At 40.2% G+C, this 25,338-nt stretch overlaps 1 protein-coding gene across 1 annotated transcript in view; it reads left to right on the top strand.

Annotated features, from left to right (window-relative positions):
- Positions 1-25,338, top strand: part of EDA2R (ectodysplasin A2 receptor) — a 247,288-nt gene that overhangs the window by 84,428 nt on the left and 137,522 nt on the right. Inside the window, exons 4-6 of the mRNA XM_044057108.1 lie at positions 12,832-13,010; positions 14,925-15,010; positions 16,789-16,953. Coding sequence (XP_043913043.1) covers positions 12,832-13,010; positions 14,925-15,010; positions 16,789-16,953 — 430 coding nt within the window. The remainder of the gene's footprint in view (positions 1-12,831; positions 13,011-14,924; positions 15,011-16,788; positions 16,954-25,338) is intronic.

Below are 25,338 nucleotides of genomic sequence, written 5' to 3' on the forward strand. Positions count from 1 at the left end.
TCTCCTCCTGAGGATTATTCATTTGGAGAAACCTTGCATACTTTGAGGGAGCATTTCCCACTGGGAGAGTCAAGACTTTTCAGAATCAAAAAGGAGGCTCAGGGATTTCCTTCTTCCTCAGCACAAGCCTTAAGCCATTCTTCCTGTTTTACACATTGTGGATGATGTGTTTTCGGAGTCAAGCTTGACCCCTGACTCTACCTCCAGCTCCCAATAAGCCTGACGGATATTACAGAGTCCCCGACTCACATAAATTTTTATTTAGAAACCCTGCTGCTGATCCTGAAACTATTTCGCAGGGTCCAAAGGAAGTTGAGGCCTCAACAGCAAAAAAACCCTACACCCTCTGACAGAGATTATAGGGCACGGGACAGATGGGGGAAAAAGGTTTATACATCTGCAACCTTGGCAATCAGGGCCTTAAATTGTCAATTTCATAGGTTCATAGGTTCATACTAGGCTATCTGCCCAAGGGCATTTATAAGCCTAGCCCATAGTTATGTGGCTTTCGCCACCCCTTTAGTTTGAATAAAAACTATGCCTATCATTTTTCTGTGCCTCTGTCAAGCAGTGACACTGAAGTAATCCCTGGGGTATATCTGCGATCTCCCATCCATTGGTCAAGATTCCTCTTGAACAAGGCCAGAGAGGTGCTCTGCCTCACATGTACCGGGATTTTGTTCCACAGCATAGGGAGTCTCTGGGTGATGAATCTGTCCCTCCAGCACGTTCTATTTATAACCGTGTCAAGGTTTAAGTCTCCCGCCCTTGTGGTTCTGAGGGATCTAGATTTTTTGAGGTGAAGCATATTCATCAAATCTGGGTTTGACATGGCTTTATATGTCAGGCACAGGTCACCTCTGAGCAAGCGGTATGACACTGAATAGAGCTGGAGGTCTTTCAGTCGGGCAGCATAAGACATATTTTTGAGACCCTTTATCCTTTTGGTGAGGAACTTTTGGGGCCTTTCAAGCTGCAGCAGGTGTCTGGACAGATACATTCCGAACGGGGCATTGTACTCAATCATAGGTCTAATGAGTGATGAGTACAGGGGGACGATGCCCTCCCTTGATCTAGATGCGAATCCCTTCATGATCAGGTGGGCGATATAGAAGGTTTTCCCAACTACTTTAGCAACATGAGTGTCAAACGAAAGGCTACTGTTAACCTGGGTCCCCAGATCTCTGATGACTTTTTCTGTGCTCAGTGGATTGCCACCTATATGGTAGCTAGGGGTAACCTTGTTTTTCCCGAAGGGTATGACTATGCATTTTTTGGCATTTAACTTCAGGCCATGGCTCTGGCACCAGTTATCTGTTTCTGTGAGGCCCTTCTGGAGGATATCTGTGTCAGATGTGTTTTCGACTATGGCGCCCAATTTGCAGTCATCTGCAAACTTTGTCAGCCATAACCCTCCTGTGTTTGCTTGTACTTCAGAAAAGTAGATGCCGAACAAGAGTGGACCCAGGACTGAGCCCTGTGGGACACCACTTGTGACAGGCTTTGAGTCTGACATGGCTCCAGCAACTCTGACCCTGTGGGTTCTGTCACTTAGCCAGTTTGCAACCCATCTTGTGATGTATGGGTTTACATTCAAGCTGATGAGTTTTTCGATGATACCTGAGTGGGGTATTGTGTCGAAGGCCTTTGCCAGGTTGAGGTAGGCTGTATGGACTGCCTTTTCCTCATCAATGGCCTTGGTGACTGTCTCGAAAAAGTCAACCAAGTTTAAGAGGCAGGATCTGCCTTTGATAAAGCCAAAGTGGGTTGGATCCAAAGTCTGCAAGTTCCCTATGTCTTTATTTATGAGTTCCATTATGATCCTCTCCATGGCTTTGCAGATAAGGTTTGTCAAGCTAATGCAGCGGTAATTTCCAGGGTCTGTGGAGGCACCGCCCTTATGAAGTGGGACCACAGTCGCCATGCGCCACTCCTTGGGTACGTATCCTGAGGTGAGGCTAAGATTAAACAGCTGTCCTAACTGTGGGTTTAATTCCTCGTTGAGTTCGTGAAGCACACAGCCGGGGACACCATCCGGTCCCATGGATGCTGGGTTTTTTGCCTTAGTGAGGGCAGTTCTCACCTGGGCGTTGGAGATGTTTGGGGGGCTACAATCCTCTGGAATAGATCTCTCCTTTTGGGGGGGAGGGGGGGGGGAGAAGTTTGCACTGAACCTGTCAGCCAGTATGTTGGCAATGTGTGTAGGTTCAGTAATTTTCACATCATTTTGAACTAATTCTGAGCATATCTGGGAGTTTTCTCCTAGGTTTCTAACATAGCTAAAGAAGGCCTTATGATTGTCTTTAGAGTCCTTGGCGATTTTTCTCTCAAAATTTGCCTTGGATGATTTTATGAGAGCTCTTAGTTTTTTACTTATAATGATCAAAGGTGTCTTACCTTTCAAGGATTTTGCTCTATCTTGTAGTAGCTTCCTCCTTTTGTTGTAGAGCTTGTTTATGGCTGGGGTCCACCAGACTGGACGCTTGCCTTTGGTACAGAGAGTCTTAGTTTTGTTTGGGATTGCCTGATCCATGCAGTCCTGTAGGTGCTGGTAGAAGGCATTTGTAAGTGATTCAGCGGTTTGAGTAATGTTTACCACTGGCTCAGGGGCCTTAAAGGAGACCACACTAGTTTTTAGAAGTGTGAAATCGGCTTTTGAGAAGTTTTCACTGTGGTCTTTTTGTTTCAGGTGGGGGGATGAGGACCTCCAGCGAGATTAGTTTATGATCTGATCTCACCAGTGAGGGGTATACTTCGGTGTTGAACATTTTGATCCCATGTTCGTGATGATGAGATCAAGTATGTTTTCTCCTCTTGTGGGGATGGTGACTAGTTGTTCCATGGCATTTGAGTTTATGAACTCCAGGAATCTTTGGGTTAGAGTGTTCGGGCTTGAGTAGTGTTCCCAGTCTATATTAGGGTAGTTGAAGTCACCTAGTATGATGGTGTTTGGAGATACATTTATCCCCTCCAATGTTTTCAGGAAGGCCATGTGAGGTTCCTGAGTTTGAGAGTGTGGCCTGTAACATGCTACAAATTGCAGAGCAGTCTTGCCTATGGTTAATTGCACCTGGATGGTCTCTGTTGCATCGTGCGTTGCCACCAACCTTGAGGTGTGGGTGTCCTTTATGAATATGGACACCCCCCCTCCTTTCTTGGTGTTGTCCAGATTTTGGGGCCGGAACGCATGATATGAGGTGAAACCTGTTAGTGCTGGGGTGCTCTCAGGAGCCTTGAACCAGGTTTCTGTCACAGCACAGACATCGATGTTCTCCATATTGAGAAGGGCCTCGAGTGCGTGCATCTTGAGATTGAGACTTCTGGCATTGAGCAGCATTACCCTTAGTTTTTTTCCTTTTTGGTGTTCTAGGGTGGTAGGTTTAGAATTTGAGCCTTGCCTAAAAAAGGCAATATGGGGGTGGCAAGAGCCTTTGCCAATATCCGGAAGCCCAGGGGTGACAGGTGCAAGCCGTCCCTTGCGAAGCAGCATGGCTTGTCCAGCATGTCATCCCAGGCAGACAGACATTGGATCCCCTTTGAATGACACCAGAATTTAAGCCAATTATTAAAGCTGATCATCTTATCACTTAATTGTGGCATCATTCTAGGTGAAGGTAGGATACTGCTCAAGGTCAGGGTCATAAGGTGAAGGTAGGATACTGCTCAAGGTCAGGGTCATACCTGCCTGGGCTACATAATCAGAGAGCTCCTCGATGTCCCTTTTCATGTAGTCCAAGGAGGTACATCTCAGGTCATTGACACCAGTGTGGACAATGACTGAGTCGTACTTGTACCTGCTGTTGAGAGACCTAAGTGCTTGCGTTATGTGGCGGATTCTAGCGCCAGACAGGCAGCTTACTGTGACTTTCTCCTTACTCAGTCTGGTGAGCGGGACGTCAGTGTGTCTGACTATGGAATCACCAATGACAAGTGTGTCTGGCATTTTGTTTGGCCTTAAGGGCTGTGACTGTTTGACACTCTGACTGTGTGCTCTATGTGTTGCATGTGTTGGGTCGTGAGGTGGTAGTTGTTTGGGTGTCTGCTTTGGTGGCCTCTGCTGTTTTGGTAAATTTTTGATCAGAGCCTCCAAGTATGTCTTTGTGTGAGTATGTGTATGATTTGAAGTTGTGATGGTACCATGTGTGACTGGGTATGTATTGTGTGTGGTTACCTTCTCCTCCTGTCTGGTCTTGCCAGTCCTATGTTGAGAGAGCTCAGCCTCCAGTTTGGCTGTATAGTTGCATCTCTCGCATGTATTTGTGTTTTGTGGGAGAAGGAGAGGATTGTCTGTGTACATGAGGCAATTGTAACATTGCCTCAATATTCCCAGGTTCACCAGTTGAGCTTGAGAGGACACTAGCAACTGATCCCTCGACATACTAGAAGTAGTAGATAAAGAGACTTTCAAAGGACTCCGGGGGAAGTGGGTTTTAGGCTGGTGGGGTACTATCTATAATAAGAGTGCTTTATCAAGGTGCAAGTACTGTAGGATTAAGTGCTAGGCTTTACAGATAGAGAATAGTCTACTTGGGAATCAAGTAGAGATGAACTTTTCAGTTATAGGATATGCTGGTTAGATCAGCAGTACAGCTCGAGGAAGGTAGTTCTAAGGGAAAATTTGAAGAGTGGAATTTAGATGGCCCAAATAGTTTAACCTTGTTTAACTGCCGCTGCTCTTGTGTGCAACAGTGGCAACTCCGCGCTAACGCGCGTTTAGCGTGTTTTATAGCAGGGGGCTGAAGGGAGCTAGGAATTGGCCCAAAACAACCAATGGACTACTAGTTTCTGGCTGAAACTTCACCAAATCGGACAAAAAGGCCGCTCAGTGCTTCCCACTCCCACTGGTAAGCAAAGAAACTTCCCTCCTTCCTAATAAGGCAATGGATCAGTAACAGGAACTAAAAACAAAGCCCAGGGATCAGCAACTCTGAAACTGGACTACTCTAGTTCAGTAAGGCGGGAAAACAAGAGATTTTTTGTTTTATTACAGAGACAAGGAAAAAACAGACAGTAAATGCTATAAATGCTGTAAATCGGCTAGCACTTTAGTGTGTAGCCTACAGAAACAATTTGCAACAATTAGTAACTTAAAGTGCAATAAACAGTGTAAAATGCAGAAATCACTTAAAGTAGCAGTAAAACAGGCGAAATGCAGTCGCTAGCTTAATAACAGTGGGAAAGCCACAAAAATACTTATATCTGGTAGAAAGTCACTCTTTTAGCTCTCTGCTGCTTGGATCACTCTGCAGGCCACCACGAGGATCTGTGCTGAGTTGGTACAAGCTGGAAAACGCGCGTTTAGCGTGTTTTATAGCAGGGGGCTGAAAGGAGCTAGGAATTGGCCCAAAACGACCAATGGACTACTAGTTTCTGGCTAAAACTTCACCAAATCGGACAAAAAGGCTGCTCAGTGCTTCCCACTCCCACTGGTAAGCAAAGAAACTTCCCTCCTTCCTAATAAGGCAATGGATCAGTAACAGGAACTAAAAACAAAGCCCAGGGATCAGCAACTCTAAACTGGACTACTCTAGTTCAGTAAGGCGGGAAAACAAGAGATTTTTTTGGGTTTTTTTTTTTTGTTTTTTTACAGAGACAAGGAAAAAAACAGACAGTAAATGCTATAAATGCTATAAATGCTGTAAATTTCCTATGCTTAAGTACCAACAACATGTTATGGGATTGCTGAAAGAGAAAATTATGTTGATTTCACAATGTGCAGAAAATAAGGAATTGCAGAAATTATTGCATGCAGCTGAACAAGTTGGAAAGCATACTTTGCAATGTGGTTTTGATTCTTTAGAGGCCTCCTGCAGGGCCGAAGTTACTGGATCTGTGATCGGGAGGCATGCCTGCTTAAAGGAACAAAATTTGCCTGATCATGTTAAAGATAAATTGCTAGATGCACCTTTACAGCATGATTCTCTGTTTGGTATTAAGGCAGAAGAGGTTTTAAAGAAAATGGAAGACAAAGCTAAGTCTATGCAAACTGTTAAAGATTTCTTACAAGTGCAGCCACCAAGATTCAGTAGACACTGGCCTACAAAAAAATGGTCCTTTCCTGTGTCAGACAGAGCTCAAAGGGCAAATCCTGATGCCCTAAGGGTTCCAGGTACCAGGCCCAAGACTCATACAGGTCAAAGCAATAGGGCGCATCCACCTCCAAATCTGGAGGAGATAAAGCTCAAACCAACAGAAAGCAATCCCAATGACTTCCCTCTGCCTACACCAAGCACTTATCTTTTGGCAGCACCCATAGGGGGAAAATTAGCACTTTTTGCTCAAAATTGGCAGTTAATAACTCAGGACAAGTGGCTACTAAACATCGTTTCACAGGGATACAGATTCCATTTCCACACTCTGCCAATGACAAATGGTTGGCCAGATCTGCCAAAAAAATCAATGGGCAGAGGCACAGAAACAGGTTACGTCCCTCATGGATATGGGGGGCATTCAGACAGTACCAGAACAGGAAAAAGGACAAGGATTTTACTAAAGACTGTTCTAGGTACCCAGAAAGGACTAGGCCTGGCGGCCAATACTGGATTTATTGATTTTGAACACATACCCGGACATTCCAAAATTCAAGATGCTCACTTTGCAGCAGCTTCTGCCCATGCTGGGCAAGAATGCTTGGCTGGTAACTTTAGACCTAAAAGGGGACATACCTGCATGTCCCAATATGACAGTCGTGCAGAAGATACCTCAGATTCAAGGCTGGCTTAATGCATTACCAATTCTCTGCACTGCCCTTTGGCTTATCTACTGTGCCCAGGATCTTTACAAAGTGCCTGGCACCAGTAATTGCTTTTTGCAGACAAAGAAGTATTCAAATATATCCTTACTTGGACGACTGTCTCATTCAAATGACAAATTCTGCAGGCTCTGGGCTTCATGGCATCCTGCATCCTACTAATTCCATATGCAAGACTGCTTATGAGGAAACTTCAATGGTACCTAAAAAGTTTATGGAGTGAACGTTCACACAGTCTGGAAACTATGATTCCTCTCATTCCCTGCCTGCAACAGGAGTTTCTATGGTTGGAAAGGCCTGTCACCAAAACATGGGACGGCCCTTCACTCTACCCCCTGCCAGCCAAACCTTAACAGATGCATCAGATTATGCCTGGGGGGGCCCACATGGCAGGAAGATGCATTCAGGGCATATTGGCACCAAATCAAATGCATCTACATATCAACCAGAAAGAGATGCTAGCTGTTCAAAATGACCTAACAGCCTTCAAGGACTTACTTCATCCAGGACAACTACTGATAAAGATGGACAACACCACAGCCATGTGGTATATAAACAAGCAAGAGGGCACACACTCATACCTCCTTTGAAGATTAGCCATGGCACTGTGGAACACAGATTTGACCTACCAAATACATCTTCAAGCCCAATTCCTGCCAGGAAAACAAAAAAACTCTGGCAGACTATTTAAGCAGAAACCTTATGGATCCTCACGAGTGAAAACTAAATCCACAAGTCTTCAGCATGATAACAGAGAAATGGGGGAGCCCAGACATAGATCTGTTTGCCTCTCCTCAAAATTATCAACTGAAAAGATTCTGCACAAGGACTTAGACAAACATGGAAATTGGATGCCCTATCCTTCTTCTGCCTCTTCTACCCAAGGTCCTCCTAAAAGTCAGACAAGAGAAGCCAAAGATAATATTAATTGCTCCGGACTGGCCCCGCCAATTCTGGTACCCAATCCTAAGGAACTTGTCTCAATACCCAGCTTGGACCTTGTCTCAAAAACCACAACTACTGTCCCAGCAAAACAATCAGATCCTGCACAATCAGCTACAGACTCTGAACCTGGCAGAATCCTGTAATCATACAAACGACACCTCTCAGTAAAGCTGTGATGGATGTCATTTTGGAAGCCAGAAGGCCTAGTACTAGAAAATCTTATGCTGACAAATGGAAGAGATTCTGTGCTTGGAATCAAGCACAAGGAACTGATACAGCAGAACCACATATTCCTCAGATATTACAACTGAGATGCTTGACAAAGGCCTATCTTTCTCATCAGTCAAAATCCATGCCTCTGCCATTTCAGCTCATTACAATACAGAGCCACCAATCTTTTCTCATCCTTTACTAAAGCAGCATCTTAGAGGAGCCAAAAATTTAAGGGCTCCTAGAAGATCACCATTACCTGCACGGGACCTCAATTATGTGTTGGAAAAACTCACTCTGCCTCCATTTGAACCAGCTGCTACCGCTGCTATAAAGTTTTTATCATGGAAGACAACTCTGCTACTAGCAATTACTTCAGCAAAAAGAGATTCAGAGCTACAGGCCCTCATGGCTGTAGAGCCTTTTATCATATTTTACCCAGACAGGGTGTCTCTGAGGACAAATCCTACTTTTATGCCTAAGGTCGTTTCCAGTGTGGCTCTTAACCAAACAATTCATCTGCCAACTTTTTATCCAAATCCACAGAACAAAGGGGAGAGAATTCTGCATTCCTTGGACATACACAGACAGCTAAGATTCTACTTGAACAGGACTAAAGCTCTAAGAAAAACTGAGCAATTACTAGTGTCATAGGCTGCAGGATCAGAAGGAAAGGCTATTTCAAAGCAGACAATTTCAAAGTGGATAAGCCATTGCATCCGTTTCTGCTACTTACACCATGGCAAACCTGTGCCCAAGGGCATTAGGTCTCACTCCACCAGAGTTGCAGGTACTTCAGCAGCCTCAGAGGAGTACCAACCAAGGACATTCTAGAGGCTGCTACTTGGAGTTCTGTTCACACCTTTACAAAGCATTACCATTTGCCTCTCTACTCTAAGTCCAGGGCAGGCTTTGCCACTGCAGTGCTGCTGGGCCTTATAGCCTCACCCAATGCTGTTTAGCTCCAGCCTCCCAACCATAGCTTTGGGATTCTACCCAAATGTAATGACTGCAACAGTGAAACACGAAGAACATAGTACAGTTATGTACACTTACCATAAATGTAGATGTTAGAGTGTATTCACTGTTGCAGTCCAGGTTACCCTCCCGCCATCCCCCTTTCATTCTACAGTTTATCTTTCCTTCTCTATCTTCTACAACCTATGTGGTGTATTTGCTTGTTGATGAAGGTAAAGTTTATATTGATGCATGTATACGTATATATAAATATTTATAATATTGCTACCCTTTTGGGGGACACCTGACATCGGGGGCAAGAAAAACTAAAGAAAATGGCGTCGGCTGCATGTTTTATACCCCTGACGACCTGATGTCATGGAAAAGTAGACAGCAACTGACGCAGGACCCAAGACTTTGGAATACAGGCCGACTGAGGGCAACCTGCCAGCAGATTACCCAAATGTAATGACTGCAACAATGAATACACTCGAACATCTACATTTATGGTAAGTGTACACAACTGTACTTTCCTCATACTGCACATCTTTGGATTGTGGGAGGAAACCAGAGCACTCAAAGAAAATCCATGTGAACACAGGGAAGACATGCAGTCTCAGCACAGAAGGCACCCCAGTCAAGAACTAAGCCAGAGGACCTCTTGCTATGAGGTGGCAACACCACCATGCGCCACCTGTAAACATGTTAGTATGACCTTAGATATATCATTGTGAACAGATGCAAATATCTCAGACTTGGATAAGACATTTGCCTCTATCACAAATAAATAGAAGATTTTCTGTTTATATGTTTAAGAATGGACTTTAGAATTAAAGGTGGATCCATATTTGGTTACCATACAAATATGATTATTTATGCTTCCTCAGACTAGCTGACATCAGCAGAAGTGCACCTAATGTTGCCTTCTGGATGCAGTATTGTTTAGTTTATTTATGATTTTTTTGCAGTCAGTAAATAGCAGTTTGTTGTCCAAGTATGCTAGTGTTAGCAAAACTGGCTGTATAGTCATCAATGTAACCTGTATGATTAATCCTTCAGTACACCTTAAGTTATGATTCCTAATGGTCTTAACAGTCAATATCATAAATAAAATTCCACTCCACTGGCATTGAGCAATGTTGCCCTAACAGCCCAGTCAATCTGGATTCAATCAGTGGCTTGGGTGATTGGAGTGTGAGGGAGGGATGGGTGTGCCATCCCAAGTGGAAGGGCATTCATCAATGGCATTCCCTTATGGGAGGTGTGGTTCAATGATGGGAGTTGCCCTTAAATTAAGGTTAGCATGCACTGGAGGCAGGGTAGGAAATGGGTATAAGGCATAGAATAATCTCCCCAAGCCCCCTCTCAAGATGGAAGCAGAGACAGCCAAGCCCCCTGGACACCCTTAAGATCCATGACCAACCCCTGCAATACTAGTGTAATTCCATTGGGTGTGAGTGTCAAGCTGGTAGACCCAGAATGGAAGTGAGGCAATGGAGGCTGGGCATGTGTAATGATATCCCAAGGGGAACCAAATGAAATTAAAGAAAGCAGGGGTTATCAATATAAAAAGGAACAGACGGATATATTTCCTAATTCACAGGAGGAATTGTGCAAATCATCATATTGTCAATGCACATTAGTTATCATGTTTTAACCACCTTTACTTCCAGTGGACTTATCAGTGGGAACACTAAGAAAGCTTCAAACTGTACTTTAAGTAGACACAGTAATTCTATCAAATTTGTACTTTGTGCTGGCTGTTTAATTCATTAAAAAGTGGATTGCCTACCTGAGGAAAATCTGAGTGTTACTCTTACAAAATAAATGTGAAGGCATGATAGAGTCTCTCTTTATAATCAACAAATGATCATACTGCTTATAACACATTATGCCTAAAATGGATGTCAATGCATTTATAAAACAAGATTTTGTGATTAGTAAAAATTTAAAATAAATAAATAAATAAATAAAATAAAAATAACAAGGAGAAACATGTATGTAGGAAACGGAGTTCCATTTATTTAGAACAAAAAAACTTTCCCGTCACCTTCAAATATGACTCATTTGGGAGCATGGCTTTTATTAAGGTAGATGAAACAGTGGCTTACCAGTGCTTTTCTGTGACATGGAAAACTTGGTAGTAAAGGCAGAACAGCTGAAGAAGCTAGAGGTGATGGAGATGACATGCCTAAGATGGGTGATTGGATGCACACTGGGGGACAGATGCAAGAAATCATGACATCGGGGCAGAAGCCACTGAAGCTCCAATTACAGAGAATGTCAGAGAGCCGATAATGAGGGTTCATTCATATGTAAATGGAAAAAGATTTGGGAGTCAGGCAACGGGAAAAGAGGATGCGCAGCTAAGTGATAGATGGATTGTGTGAAAGACCTGCAATTCTCAGGCATAACTGTTAGAGACGGTAGGAGGAGTTGCACTCAATCAAGAAAGTCAGTTGACACAATACCTTGACTACATGTAGAAGAAAAATGTTGAAAAAGGAGTTGATGATGAATGATTTATTTATTTATTTTTATTTTACATTTGTTGACCAGGATAATCCGACTGGATGCATGTCCATTTTCAGCGGAGGCCAGGGGAGAAAAGCTCCAAGGGTAAGCAGATACAGAATTACATATTACAAACAGACTATTTACAAAGATTACATAAGTAAGCAAGTTAAACAAGTTCCACAGGTTACAGTTAATCCTGAGCACAAGTCAGGATTAAATTAAATTAGACAGTAAACCGGTTAACAGATTTTTACACATTCGAGTTAGCCAGGCTTGATACATTGACATAGCCAGTTAAGTGACAAATGTTGTTTGAGTCTAATTTTAAATTGACCTAAGGTGGAAAGTAAGGTAATATCAGCTGGAAGAGAGTTCCAGGATCTACTTACAGAGTTTGCAAAGAGATAATCACCGGCTGTGTTATTAATTTTGCTAGTCTGAATTAGTAGTTTGTTAGAGGATCGAAGCAGTCTAGGATTGTTATAGGGGGTGATAATATTTTTAAGTGCAGGAGTATTGTCCGGATTATATTGGATTTTATAGGCCATAATCAGTTGGTTATACTGGATTAGGCTGGGTAGTTCAAGCCACCCAAGCTGATTTAGATTGATGCAATGATGTGTCCTAAAAGGCAGCCCAGTGGCAAACGTGGCAATGTGGTTGTAGTATGTATGTATGTAATAATATGATGATGACAATGTGAACAGTGCACACAAATTCCATAGTGAAATATAATATGAATCAAAATATCTGTGAATGAATCAAATACAGAGCAAACAGTCTATATTCCAACATTCTGAATTAGAAATAGTAGAATTAAATGGGTCTATATTATATTATCACACGCTTACAAAAGTGAATGATAAATAATCAACCCCATGTAAGCGAAAGCTTACATCGAAACCTCAGAACAGCGACCTTTTTCCAAGGGAAGTAAATCGCTGTTGCGAAAAAAACAAAACAAAAAAATTTAAAACAGAACATAATGTGGGGGAGGGCTGTGCTCCCCACACCCCCCTACTTAAATATACCAACTCTGGGATTGCACTACAGTTCCGAAAATGGCAAAGTAACTAAAGCGGCCAAGCAAATTCTTTCCCAGAGAAAGAATCTGCTGAAAAGCCGCTTTGCTATTTTGCCTTTTCTCTTCGATCAAGATGCATTCGACAAACTACGTCTGCGAGCTGGTAATAGGAACCCGTATTAAATACACAGGTTTTGTACTGCTGGCTGAAACTGAATAATTTAGATTAGTATTACATATCTGGCAAATCATGCAATCAAATTCTTCTAACACTAGGATTTTTAAAAACAAGCATCACAATTCCATTTCTTGAACCAGTGACATCATTGTTACATGATGCAACTATCACATAAATTAAACATACTTATGTCTAGGTAGTATATTATAATACTAATGTTATTTTTTTCTTCTTATGAATAATTTGTAGGAATGTGGTTATGGAGAAGGAGATGCTGCATACTGCATAAACTGTGGCCCTCGACGATATAAAGAAAACTGGGGACACCATCGCTGCAAACTTTGCCTCTCATGTGCACTGATAAACAGAGTCCAGTTATACAACTGCACAGCCAGTTCCAACTCTGTTTGTGGTCAGTGCCTACCAGGGTAAGGATATCCGAGAAATATGGCAAGCAAGTTTTGTATTTAACTGTTTACTTATTATGTTATTCTTTTCCCTGGAAGACAACTGTGGAAACTGTCCTAAAAGATGGCAATACGGAAGTCAGTTTGAGTGTGGGGGATGAGTGAGGATTTAGAATCTTAAAAACATACAACATTTATGTGAGCTTATATATTTACAAATAACTCATCTGCCTAAGCTGCTCTTCAACACAAGTTTTGCTTATAAAGTCACTCATTTTTAACTTACTGTGAACAGATTCATTTCCCTTTGTTTTCTGGTTAGAATTTCATCATATGGGGAGAATGCTTCATGGCTTAAGATACCGATATAAATTTGAGAAAGTTCAGTATGAAAAACTTTTATGCCACACTGCAAATACTCAACATAAAAGCCCCAAGAACCAAGGAAACAGTAAGGAGTTGGAGCACAAGGTATGCAGTATTTAGTTGAGCGACATTCTACCTATGCAACAGTTGTAAACACCTGTAAGACCACACATGCAAGAAGTGCATAAGCAACATGACTATAACTTTCAGTATATAAGATACATGGACGAGAAAGCTGACATTCAAAATAATCATATTGTGCATATTAGTTTGCAGACCCCAGCTGATTGTAGTATGTCACTTGCCTATACTCACTGTTCCAAATCAGATTATTCAGATAATGATTTGTCAGCCAGTGGTTGGCACTTGGCTTCTGTAACTTTGAAAGCCAGCTACTGATCAGAACATTGTGCATGAACGTGTGCATCTGGTGTGCATATATCTTTGTGATGTTACTTGTGACCTGCATGACCAAGGCACAAAAGTAAGTATAACAATTACTAACATTCTGGATTCTAAATTATGATACCAAGTTGGGGTTTCATTAACACAATGTCAGTGTTCATTTTCAGTACTATGCTGCTTTAGTTTTCCTGTTATCTCAGTTTTGAGCTGCATACGCAGAGATGCCTTTCTGGTACGAATGGATACCATCATTGTTAAGAGTCAAGGAACACTACTAACCCTGTATTTTCATATATGCAAGCATATCTTCAGACTGTAGTAGAGGAAAATGGATTTGAAGATCCATGAAACCCATTTCTTGTAGCTCTAGAGAAATGACTCATGACACAAGGATTAGGGATTACTGCAAATAAAGACAATCCTTGTTATCTTTTGGCAAAGTTGTCATTATGGTTTGGACTGCAACCGATGCAAGCAAGGCCTGCACAGAGAGACACCGCTAGGCTGGAGTAAAGGGGAAGCTTTTATTGGCACAAGGTTTTATGGGCATAATTGGCAGATGTTGATTGGGCATACAATACTGGAATTCAGAAATGAATCCCAATATTGCATTTGCAGTTAGGGATGAAGCGCTTTGGCAAGCGAGCAGTTTGCTTAGAGTTTACAAAGGAGAAGAGCTGTTTTTTTTCTCCTTTCATCACCAGATCAGGGAACTGCGCAGGATGCAGTTCTGACCCACATCCTAGTTATTTTGGATTAAGCAGCTCATGTGATATTAGGTCAAAGACCACTGTTAAGAAGGTCTTGCTCCAGATACCTTTTGCTCAACCCGTCCCTGTGATATGAAGTTCAGTGATCACAACAGAGAATGAACAGCAAACCCCAGCTCTCAAAAATTCATGGTACCCCAAAGTGTCCTAAAGCTAAGAATGCTGATGTACTTGGCATGTGTTTAGGAGATATTTACTGGGTGTTCCCATCACTGTGGTGGGATGCCTAATTTCCTCATTAAAAAATGGCTACTACAGTTATAGGGTCATATTTTTTAAAGTATTTTGCATATCCAAAGTGAGGAAATTGCTTGTAAAATCTATAGAAAGTTAATTAAAAATAAAATGTAAAATGCAGATAACATTGATTTCTTAATTTTCTGATATTTCACAGATTCTACAGTAAAACTCGAATTGGAGGGCAACAGGATTGGGAATGTATCCCATGTTCTCAGCAAACTGTTGTGACAGAAATTCAGTGTAAGTGCATCATTTTAAACAACTGCTGCCAGTTTCTGATTTATTGCTGCATTTTACCCATTACATTTCTTGTTCCCATGAAGTTCTATCATATGATCCCTGCACTACAGCTGAACCTTTATTAATCTGTTTACGCACAATTATGGTTTGCTTATGTGAAACACCCAGCACTGCACCACAGAGGTGCACTGACACTACATTTTTGTTTTACATCTACTGAACCAGTACTTGTCAAAGGTGATATTTAATAAAAAGCAGTAGTTCTTTTAAAGGGAGAAGTGTTTCTTTCTAAGATTTGCTTTGTATTTACTGCATATCTCTTAACCTTTTAGCACAAAAATTTGAACAAAGTCAAAAGTAATGGGGAGACAAAGGCCCAAAAACAGGGATATATTTTACAAATTGCTATTATAAACTAAGAAAACTGAACAGATTTTGCATACGCATGCATTTTGTGAAGGATATCAAGTCTGAAACTCAAACATCTACCATTTTTTGGTGATTTCAGTCCTCAATGATTTGCAAGAAAAAAAAATGTTTTTTGAGGAACTGACAACCACAAATATGAAGCAAAACTCTGGACTGTCTGTGAAATTCAAGACAGCTTGGAAGTATGGTTTGCTGGATTTTCCAGTTTCAGTTCAGCTGTGTGGACTTTCTTTCCTGTTTGTAATTGCCATGTCTGTTCTGGTGTTGGTCATGGAATTGGTTATCTTGCAGATGTTTGTTATATGTGAATAAGGCTGGATATAGCAGCTAGTCCGAGTAGGATGGGGGGGGGGGGGGGTAATCATTTCAGTTACTTACCAAGTTATGGTAGTAGTGTGGTATAAGCTGACAAGCTCTTGAACAGCTGAAAAACACACAGTCACTTATAGAATCTCATACTTAAAAGACATATGCCATCATCTGGCACTATAATTGTATGAATGACATTAATCTGCTACTTTCCTGAAGGTGAGGCATTTAAATGCAGTCACTTGTTGAAGAGAAACTGAACCCAGACTCATGGCTGTTGTCTGCTTAAACAACACTCTTCAAAGTTAGCCATAAAGTTGAGTGTATTTATGAAATGTCTGCCTTTTAAAATGGTTCTATTACATTATATCATTTAAAATTTCTGCTGCATCTGTTTTTATTTTCCGTGTGTGTGTGTTTTCTTCCAGTAAGCACAGTCTAAAAAGAGCTGCAGCAAGTGTACATCTAAGTGATACGCTTCAGTACTTTTTATAACTTTAGGTTGCAATATTGTCTTCCTGTAGGAAGCTGTTCCATATTTGAGAATACTGTTTAAGAGATTTTGATTAATACAGATTTTACATGTACTGAGGTAAGTTGTTAGATCTGGGGAATACCCCCTTTCCCTCTAGTTGCAGTGAATTCAAGGACATACCCCCCTCAACTTCTTAGCATAAGATTTCTGGACAAAACCAAAAATAATGGGAGGACAAATGCTCAAAATCAAAGTTTAAATACTGCTCTTACAAACTTACAAATTTGAAAAAAAAAACTACAGGATTTGCATTAGCTTCAAATCTGAAACTCAAACATCTGTCATTATATCGTGACTTCAGTCCTCAATGATTTGCCAGAAAACCACACATTTTATGCACGACAGGGCAAAATTTGAACATTCTGAAAATTACTGGACAGTTAAAAGGTTTGCTTGCAACCCAGAGTTGTGCTACTGTTTTGTGAATAAAGAAAGAACAATTTGAGTAACTATACAGTAATCTCTGTAGTGTGATTCAGTTCATGTGTTTTTTCTCTCTTTGCAGGCCATTCTAAGGTAGAAAGCATCAAGAGTGAAGCTTCCTGGTCTGTAATGGGGGATGTTGTCCTTGCAGTAGTAATCAGCAGTGCTATAGCTACTTGTATAGTGGCACTGTGCACATTTGCATTTATTCTTCGCAAACATATGTGCAGCTGTAAAACGAGAAATGGTGAGTATTGTTGGGGCTGTGGATCAAGCAAGACCAGCAAAGCCTGCTCTACTAATGAATGTTTTGACAAGGGACTGAGGGTCACAAAAATGGGACTTTTATGGCTGACATTACTAACAGACCCACACATCGGATCATGTATCCTAGGCCTATAAGCTTAAGTAGTTCATCTTGAAAACAGAAAAATAATGTGATTTGATTTTTAGAGTCTGGGCGTAACATCTTGTGGCATAGTGAGTGGGGCCGGCTGTGATCACATTTCTTTAACTTTGTAATGTAGCTGTACACACACACACACAGACATACACATACACACCACACACATACACACACACACACACCTGTGTTATAGATTCATAGATTCTTACTATGCTATGGGTCTGTGAGGATCTTAAGAAGCTTAGCCTCATATTCCCATAGTATGTAAATAACCCAGAGTTGGGCAAAAAAGGGATATAATGGGACATTTACTTGTTGCTCGTATCTAGAAGGTACATGGGTGCTAAGCAGAGGAAAGAGGCAATTTTCAATTTCCTGTCTGATCATTCAAATTACATTTGAGCACAGTAAGAAGTATTTTGCTTTATGTAAAATGGAAGACTGTTCCACAGAAGTGGTATTCATTGAGATACAAACCTCTCCCTCCAACATCTTCTATTTTTGTTGTAAAAGAGTATCAGATCCATTGATGTTCATGCTACCATTTGTACTTGTGAATATACAATACATCTGACAAGATAGGTCTGTTGAGACTCTATACATTAGGTGGAGGTCACCTCTTAGTAATCTGTACGATACTGAAAAGAGGGACATGGCTTTGAGATGGTCTACATATTTTTATGATTTAGTCCCTTGATTGTTTTTTTTGTGAAAGCACAGTTGTCATTCGAGGTGGGATGCATTTTAGTTTTTAGTTAGGTACATAGCAATTTATACGGTGTTTGGACTGAGGAGAGCTACTGCAGTGGAATGATTATATCCCTGGACCTGGGCACCATACTTTTAGATTTAAGATGTACAATAGAAAAGGACTTTCCTACAAAAGTAGATACATGAAGATAGAAGGACATTTTGTTGTCAGCATAGGTTCTCAAACCACTGACTATGGAATCAACTTTCAGGGGTGTGTCGACAATAAGATAATTACAAGGGAGATCATGATTGCCAAAGGATACTATTATACATTTCTTGTCATTTAGTCTTAGTCCATGGTATTGACACTATTTGCTTGGGGAAAGGCCAACTGGAGGATCTTGATGTCTTCTAGCGAGTTTATGATGGCAGCAAGATTACAGTCATCTGCAGACATGATCAGTTGTAAACCCCTAATGTTTGCTCTGACCTCCAAGAAGTAAATGCCAAAGAAGAGTGGTTAAAGAACTAAACCCTGGGATACACCACTAGTGACAGATCTTTTGGAAGAAGTAGAACCACCCATCCTAATTTCCTGGGCTATATTTGTGGGTCAGTTTGATATCCAAAGAGTTACAGAGGGACTCGCATTTAGCTGAGAGATTTTATCTACATTGCCTGAATGTGAGATGGTACCCAATACCTGTGTAAGGTCTAGATATACAGTGTGTACAGATATGCCCTCATCCATTGCTTCACTAACCTTGAAAAAAGTCAAACCAGATTAAGTAATCAAGACCTGCCTTCAATGGATCTGAACTGGCATGGACTGAGAGTTTACAGGTTGCCCATGTCCTTTCGTTATTAATTCCAAAAATTATCTTTTCCACAGCCTTACTGCTGAGGCTGGTTAAGCTTGTGGATCTATAATTACCCAGGTCCATTGATGCACCACCTTTGTGCAAAGGGATAACGGCTGCTCTACTCCATTTATCAGGCACAAAGCCTGTTTGGAGGCTGATATTGCATAGCCTCTGTTGGGGTGTGGGGGCAACAAGTCCTTTTACAAGCTGACCAGTAGGCAGTCCAGCACATTTTCTGACTCCACTGTATAACACCTTGAGGACTTGTTCTTGGCGGATTTGAGGGGGGTTATAAATGCAGGTATATGATCTGGAAAGGTAGGAGTAGAAAAGTTGGAGACGTTTGAGCTAAATTTGCCTGCTTGTAGATTGACTGTGTCCTCCAGATTTAAGTATTTGATATTTGTTTTTACTTATATATGGGGTTATGTTTTATTGTTTGTTAGACAACTGGGTGTGTGGGCTGTTCCCTTCAACCCATAACCTAGGCACAAGTGTGCAAAACATGGTACAACATACAAAGTTATCTGGCATTAACATTCAGATGTAATTCATAAAACAGATGAGTAAAATCAGGTCTGCTATCATAACCAGCTTGTTCCGTGTTCCAGATATGGATGTCAAGAAGTATACCTTGAGACAAAAAAGAGTTAGGATTAGAAATATGCAATTATAATTCTTTGCAGTGCATGGAGCTTAAACTGCTTCTGTGTACTATAAAAGTGAGAGAAACACAAAAAAATCAATGCCTTTTCCCAGATAGGAGTCACCACACCAGATCACCGGTCCGCAGACTGAGTGATAATGGAGTTTTATGGTGTCGAGTTGCCAGCCCAGCGACCAACCTTCACAGAAGGCACACACACACACACACACACACACACACACACACACACACACACACACTCACCTACCTCCATGTCTTTAAAGCTCACTCGACCTCAGGGAGGACATGCAGACTCCACACAGAAGGCACTCCAGCCAAGAATCAAACCGAAGAACCTCTTGCTGTGAGGCAACAATGCTAACCACTGCACCACAGTGGCCAATGCAAGTGAGAAACACAGAAATGCTAAAAGATTTACTAAGTTGAAAGCTATGGCACTGCATAGGGATTACATTTTAAGATTCTGATTATTAGGCACATGCATGATTGATAGATGGAACACACAGTAGAAGATAGAGCTTCTAAATAACCTGCAATAGTAATTAAAAACTTTCAGAATTTAAAAATGCATTTAATTTTGAGATTCTATTACTGTTATTTGGAATGCCTTCCAGCACACTTTATATTTCTAGTGAGTAACAAGATAGGGTTTTTAGCTCCGTGAAAGCATACTACTTTAACTGCTTTGTTATTAAGGGTATTTGTTTTGCTTACGTTTTGCCTGAGTTAAGCAGTCCTTGCAGCTCTCTGCTACCTTTAAACTACTGTGATTAATTCACTTTGCAGTAACATGGTAACACAATGCAGATTGACCTATTCTAACAGGTAATTTATTGCAACTCATAGGCATCCCATTATCATAGTCATTAGCAACATGCTTTTTAGAATGTTCTGTCCTATAAGGTATTACAGTATTACTCGCAGAAATTGTAAAGAATCTAGCTTTGTGATTGACCCCTTTTTCCACATCTAAGACAAACTCTAACTATAGATGATGCATTTTTTTAACACGGTCTCTTAAAGCAGTACGTAAACATCTCTCAAATTTGTCAATGGCTCTTATTTCTATAATTTTATCATTATTATTTTGACCTAGAGGATTTAGTTATGATCTTCCAGTTTTGTACCAGAAAAGGTCCAATAAACTTTTGAACTTCTGTCTGTCTCAATACTGGGTCTGTCAAGTATCTTTTTAACCTTTCTATATTCCTGATACTCAGTTTCTTCCATGCCCAAGATGACCAAGTGGTTCTTTGGTCACTTGGGCTGAAAGGATTCTGACACATTTGACTTAGTCAAATCCCTCCTGGTGGGGTTTGCACTAAAAAATGACAAGATATGCTTCTAGATCTTGCTTTAGTGATGAAAATCTCCATGACATAGCCATAAATTTATCAACTGCCACCAGTGAAATCCAATAACTGCTGTCACCCTAACAAATGGGTCAATATAACACATGCATGGAAACTTGGAAAAAAATGTTCTGAGCATCCCTGTCATGTAGGGCAAAGCTTTGCTCACAGAAGGAAAGGAAAATTATGCTCAGAGTAGGTGGTCATCTGATAGACAGCAAAACGTACAGTCTTTGGACAATGGCATAGAAAAGTGTGCTTAAAAGATGCCCACTGAAATCCACCAGTGTGTAATTATTAAAGGCAACAGAGAAATCAGTCTTGGGGAAAACATAAAGATGCCAATTCTTCCCAAAACAAAAGGGGTATCCCATAATAATAGTTCACAGCAAGAACCTTGAATACAGGTCCTGAAACCTGGGATGTAGTCTATTTGAACATATCTCTCTCTCCCATATTCCTGTAACAGGAACAATCTCCATCTTATTCCTAGTGCCTTCTTCTATGTATATTTACTCTGTTTTATCACACTCTTATAAAGCTACTGCTTTAGAAAAGAAATCCTGATACATGAAGGGCAAACACTGCTTGCAAGTAATAACTTCAGCTCTCCTTTTATACATCATTAATTGCAATATTTAAGCAGACATGCACTAGCTAATACAGCAAACTTTCCTTTTGTACTTAAAGTAGTATTATAGCATTCTTATTTAAAGTAGCAGCGACACCACGTTAATACAACAAAAGCTGCTCTCTCTTCACAAAGGAATACTTTTTTATTTATAGTAGAAAACATTTACAATATTTATATTCATTTGGGGACTTTATTTGGCAAGATTCTTCATGCTTTGTTGCTATAATTTCATATATGATTACATACAATTAGTCATGCATTGCCTTAGTTGAATGCCATTTCCAGTGTCAGATATGGCTGCATGCAGGCTATGTCAAGTACAGGAATAATGAATGGTTATGCATCAGCTTTTTTTATAATGACAATTTCAGCAGTGAGGCTCAGTGATTGTGTGCGTAACAGAGAGTGAGCACTAGCAGGTTAGGGTTAGTTTAAGGACTTGGAAAGGAGACTGGCTTAGTGTTGCTCTGTGTCAGTGTGCATGGAATGAGTTAAGGAGACAGCATTTAGTGGCATAATGTATAGGGTTGGGATTAGGGCAGGTTTACTATTAGTGCACCAGAATAAACAAATGTACTAAATCAAATGACTTTCTGTAATGACAAACCGAAGAAAAACATGGAAAATCACTTTTCTTCTGTGTTTTCAAGTTGCATAAATAAAGGGGCAGAATCTCTTAACCAAAGTCCAGTAATTACCTTCTCAGTAAGAATTAATATCCATAACACATAGTGTGTTTCCTCAGAGATAATCAGGTATTCCCATAACTCATGGTCTGTTTCCCCCTGTAGGACCAAATCAAGCAGAAAAAAATCCAGTTTGGCATAAGTAACATTTATTTCATTTAAAGAGACCCTTTTGTGGTGTCAGAGAGCAAAAGGAACAGTCTGGATGAGTAATCAAGGTCATTGATTATAACCACTCCCCTCCCTTGTCTGGTTTCATAATATGAATGCATTTGTCTTTTGCAAGGGTATTTAACAACCCCTTTTCCTCAACGGATAAATTGTCAGGGGTTACCTGTCTAAAATAAATGTTACTTATGCCAAACTGGATTTTTTCTGCTTAATATGGCCCTACGGGCGGAATAGACCATGAGTTATGGGAATACATGAAAGTAGCAAAGCCCAAGGTAGCATTGATTTTCAGTATTCATAAAATACAAAAAATGCCGTAGACCCCCCCCCCTTGTTAAGACCAATTGTTTCCGCAAAAGATTACAGAATGGAGCCTTTGGCCAAATTTGTACATTTTAAATCTAAATCTTAGTTAAATTCTGTTACACACATGTTGAAATATTCTTGGCATCTGTTGGAGACCCTGAATTCTTGATATTATGATGATGTTTTATTCATCACTGTGAATGTGGTCAATTTATTCTCGGTCATCCACTATGACATTGGTCTCCAGTGGTTTTATTCTTTCCTATTGGAGTTCACGTAACTTTCTACACAGAACATAGGTGTGGTCATCTCCTTTAATAGTTTAACCTTGAATAAGAACTTATTTTTTGAGGAGAAGTATTATCATCAAACTTCCAATGTATCCATGGGCACTGCTTGCACCCCCCATATATGCCAGCATTGTGCTGGCTATGTGGGAAAAGAAGTTTATTTTCACCCCGCAATTGATGGCTTTGATACATGGGCACTACAGGTACTTTGATCATGTCATAATCTGGTGGAAAGCTAGTTTAAGTAAATAGGAAACATTTTTTTCAGTTGTCGCAGGATTTGACATCCTTTTTAAAGTTCACTTATTCTACTAGTAGTGACAACATTACTTATCTTGAAATTTTATTGAGGAAAAACATGGTCGGGTGTTATTATTCATCAACAATTTATAGAAAAGAGATTTTCACTAACACTTAACTCCATTTTGATAGTTGTCATCCCCTGTATCATGACCATCACATTTGACAAAGAGGTGCATTACATGATATGCTTGTTTCTAGACAGGGGTTATCCTATCAAACTGTTGAGGGATATTAGGGCTGAAGTGGAGGGACATCAACATGACTGTTTCTCCCCAATTGTTAATATAAACACTAATTGTATCACAATGTCATCACACAGTGTGATACATACTGACAGTTAATTAGACCACAACTGACACTGCACAAGGACAAAATGTTTCAAGTGAACATGACCACACCACTCTATCTCTTTTGGGACATTAAATTTACAGACTAGGTTAAAAAATGTCTTGGTACTACCTAGTCTATTATGTTCTTAAAAGGTAGAAACATCAGGACTATTTTGGAGTCAGCTTCAGGGAGGGTATCTGACACACAGGAATATGCAGAAATGTGGGTGTAGGCCCCTATACAGTGGTCCACAATTTGGAGAGAACCATACCATGTCCTGGGAAGTTTAATTGTAATACTACCCACGTAGTCTATTTAGCTTCATGTGATTCTTGTAATGCATATTATGTGGGTAAAACTATCAGAAAGATGAAAAAGAGCCCAAGGAACTGGTTTGGCAATTGAGGTGCAATACCTCAGTTTCACCAGGGTTAAATTACTCCGTTTCCATTTCTAGTGTTTTAAAGATGAAGGCTGCTATAGTTTAATCATTTTATTCATATTTATTTATGTGTGCATTAAATATACAATTTATACATCTTATTTATATATATTTTATACTTTCTTATACTGTAATATGTTTAGCATCTTAGTAAACTGTCCTGGTTGCTGTTGGGTTTGCACATCTTTTTCTCTTTTTTTTACTGTGGTCTTAAAGTGCAGTGATTTAAACTGATTTAACATGATCAATTAATTACATCACTATGCCTGACTTGCACGGTGGTGCAGCGGTATCTTTGTTGCCTCACAGCAAGAGGTTCTCCCATTCGATTCTCGGCTGGAGTGTGGGGAGTGCCTTCTGTGTGGAGTCTGCATGTCCTCCCCGCAGTTGGGTGAGCATTTGAAAGACATGCGTAAATGGGCGTGCCTTCTTTGAAGGATGAATGTGGAGCTGGCACCTCAGCGTTCGTGAAAATCTACTGCCAATCATTAGCAGACCGGAGTTCCGCTGTGGCTACCCCTAACTGGGAAAAGCCAAAAGCCAACAACTGTGCCTTTCATTGGTGGGTTGTGTGTATTTAATGTGTTAAGTTTCATCATAATTCACTCTGAAGAAGTCTTTTTTTAAATGTAAAGATGAAAGCTGTCAGTTTTCTTTTTAAATAAACCAATTTACAGTTTCTTTGGTGGGGTCCTTGCTGATTTGATTATATTTGTAGCATATGCTGATGATATTTATATTACTATTCTAATAGCGCATCATTTTGAGACAGCATTGCAGTGAGACCCACAAAAGCACTGTTGCATACATTTGTATCCGAGAGAATGTATGTATGTTATATATATATACATACATATATATACATACATATATATATATATACATACATATATATATATATACATACATATATACATATATATATATATATATATATATATATATATATATATATATATATATATATATATATATATATTTGCACAGGCACTCAGTGTTTACATACAAACATACCTCCCCTCCTACGTAGCCCTCCTGCGTCACCTTATTCATGTGTACTAACCATAGCCTTGCATATTACAGTACTAAGAACACTTTTCTTAACAGTACTACTACTATACAAGACAAAAGGACAAAGAACATACACCAAACATGCAAAACAGTAATCTGTCCCCTTATCCAACCCTTACTTTAACCCTAACCCGTAAACACTTGGAAACTGTTATAACATTTCCAGTGAAACATTTATTTTTCTGCACACTCTACTTACCTAGACTATAGAAGTGAACATTCAATCACTTGTGCATTCAGTCTTTTTTGCACCCACAAGAACTTTTCAAGTCGAATGACTTTTAGATATTTTGAGTTGTAACCATATACAAGTGCACTTTGAATAATTGAAGGCACAAAATTCTGAATGATAAATAACCGATCTAAAATTATAGAAAATAAAAATATAGGAAAAAATGTATTTGTAGTGGGTCTGCAT

This window comes from Protopterus annectens, chromosome 15.part0 (assembly GCF_019279795.1).
Source record: "Protopterus annectens isolate FY-2018-M chromosome 15.part0, PAN1.0, whole genome shotgun sequence".
In the NCBI taxonomy this organism is placed as follows: domain Eukaryota; kingdom Metazoa; phylum Chordata; order Ceratodontiformes; family Protopteridae; genus Protopterus; species Protopterus annectens.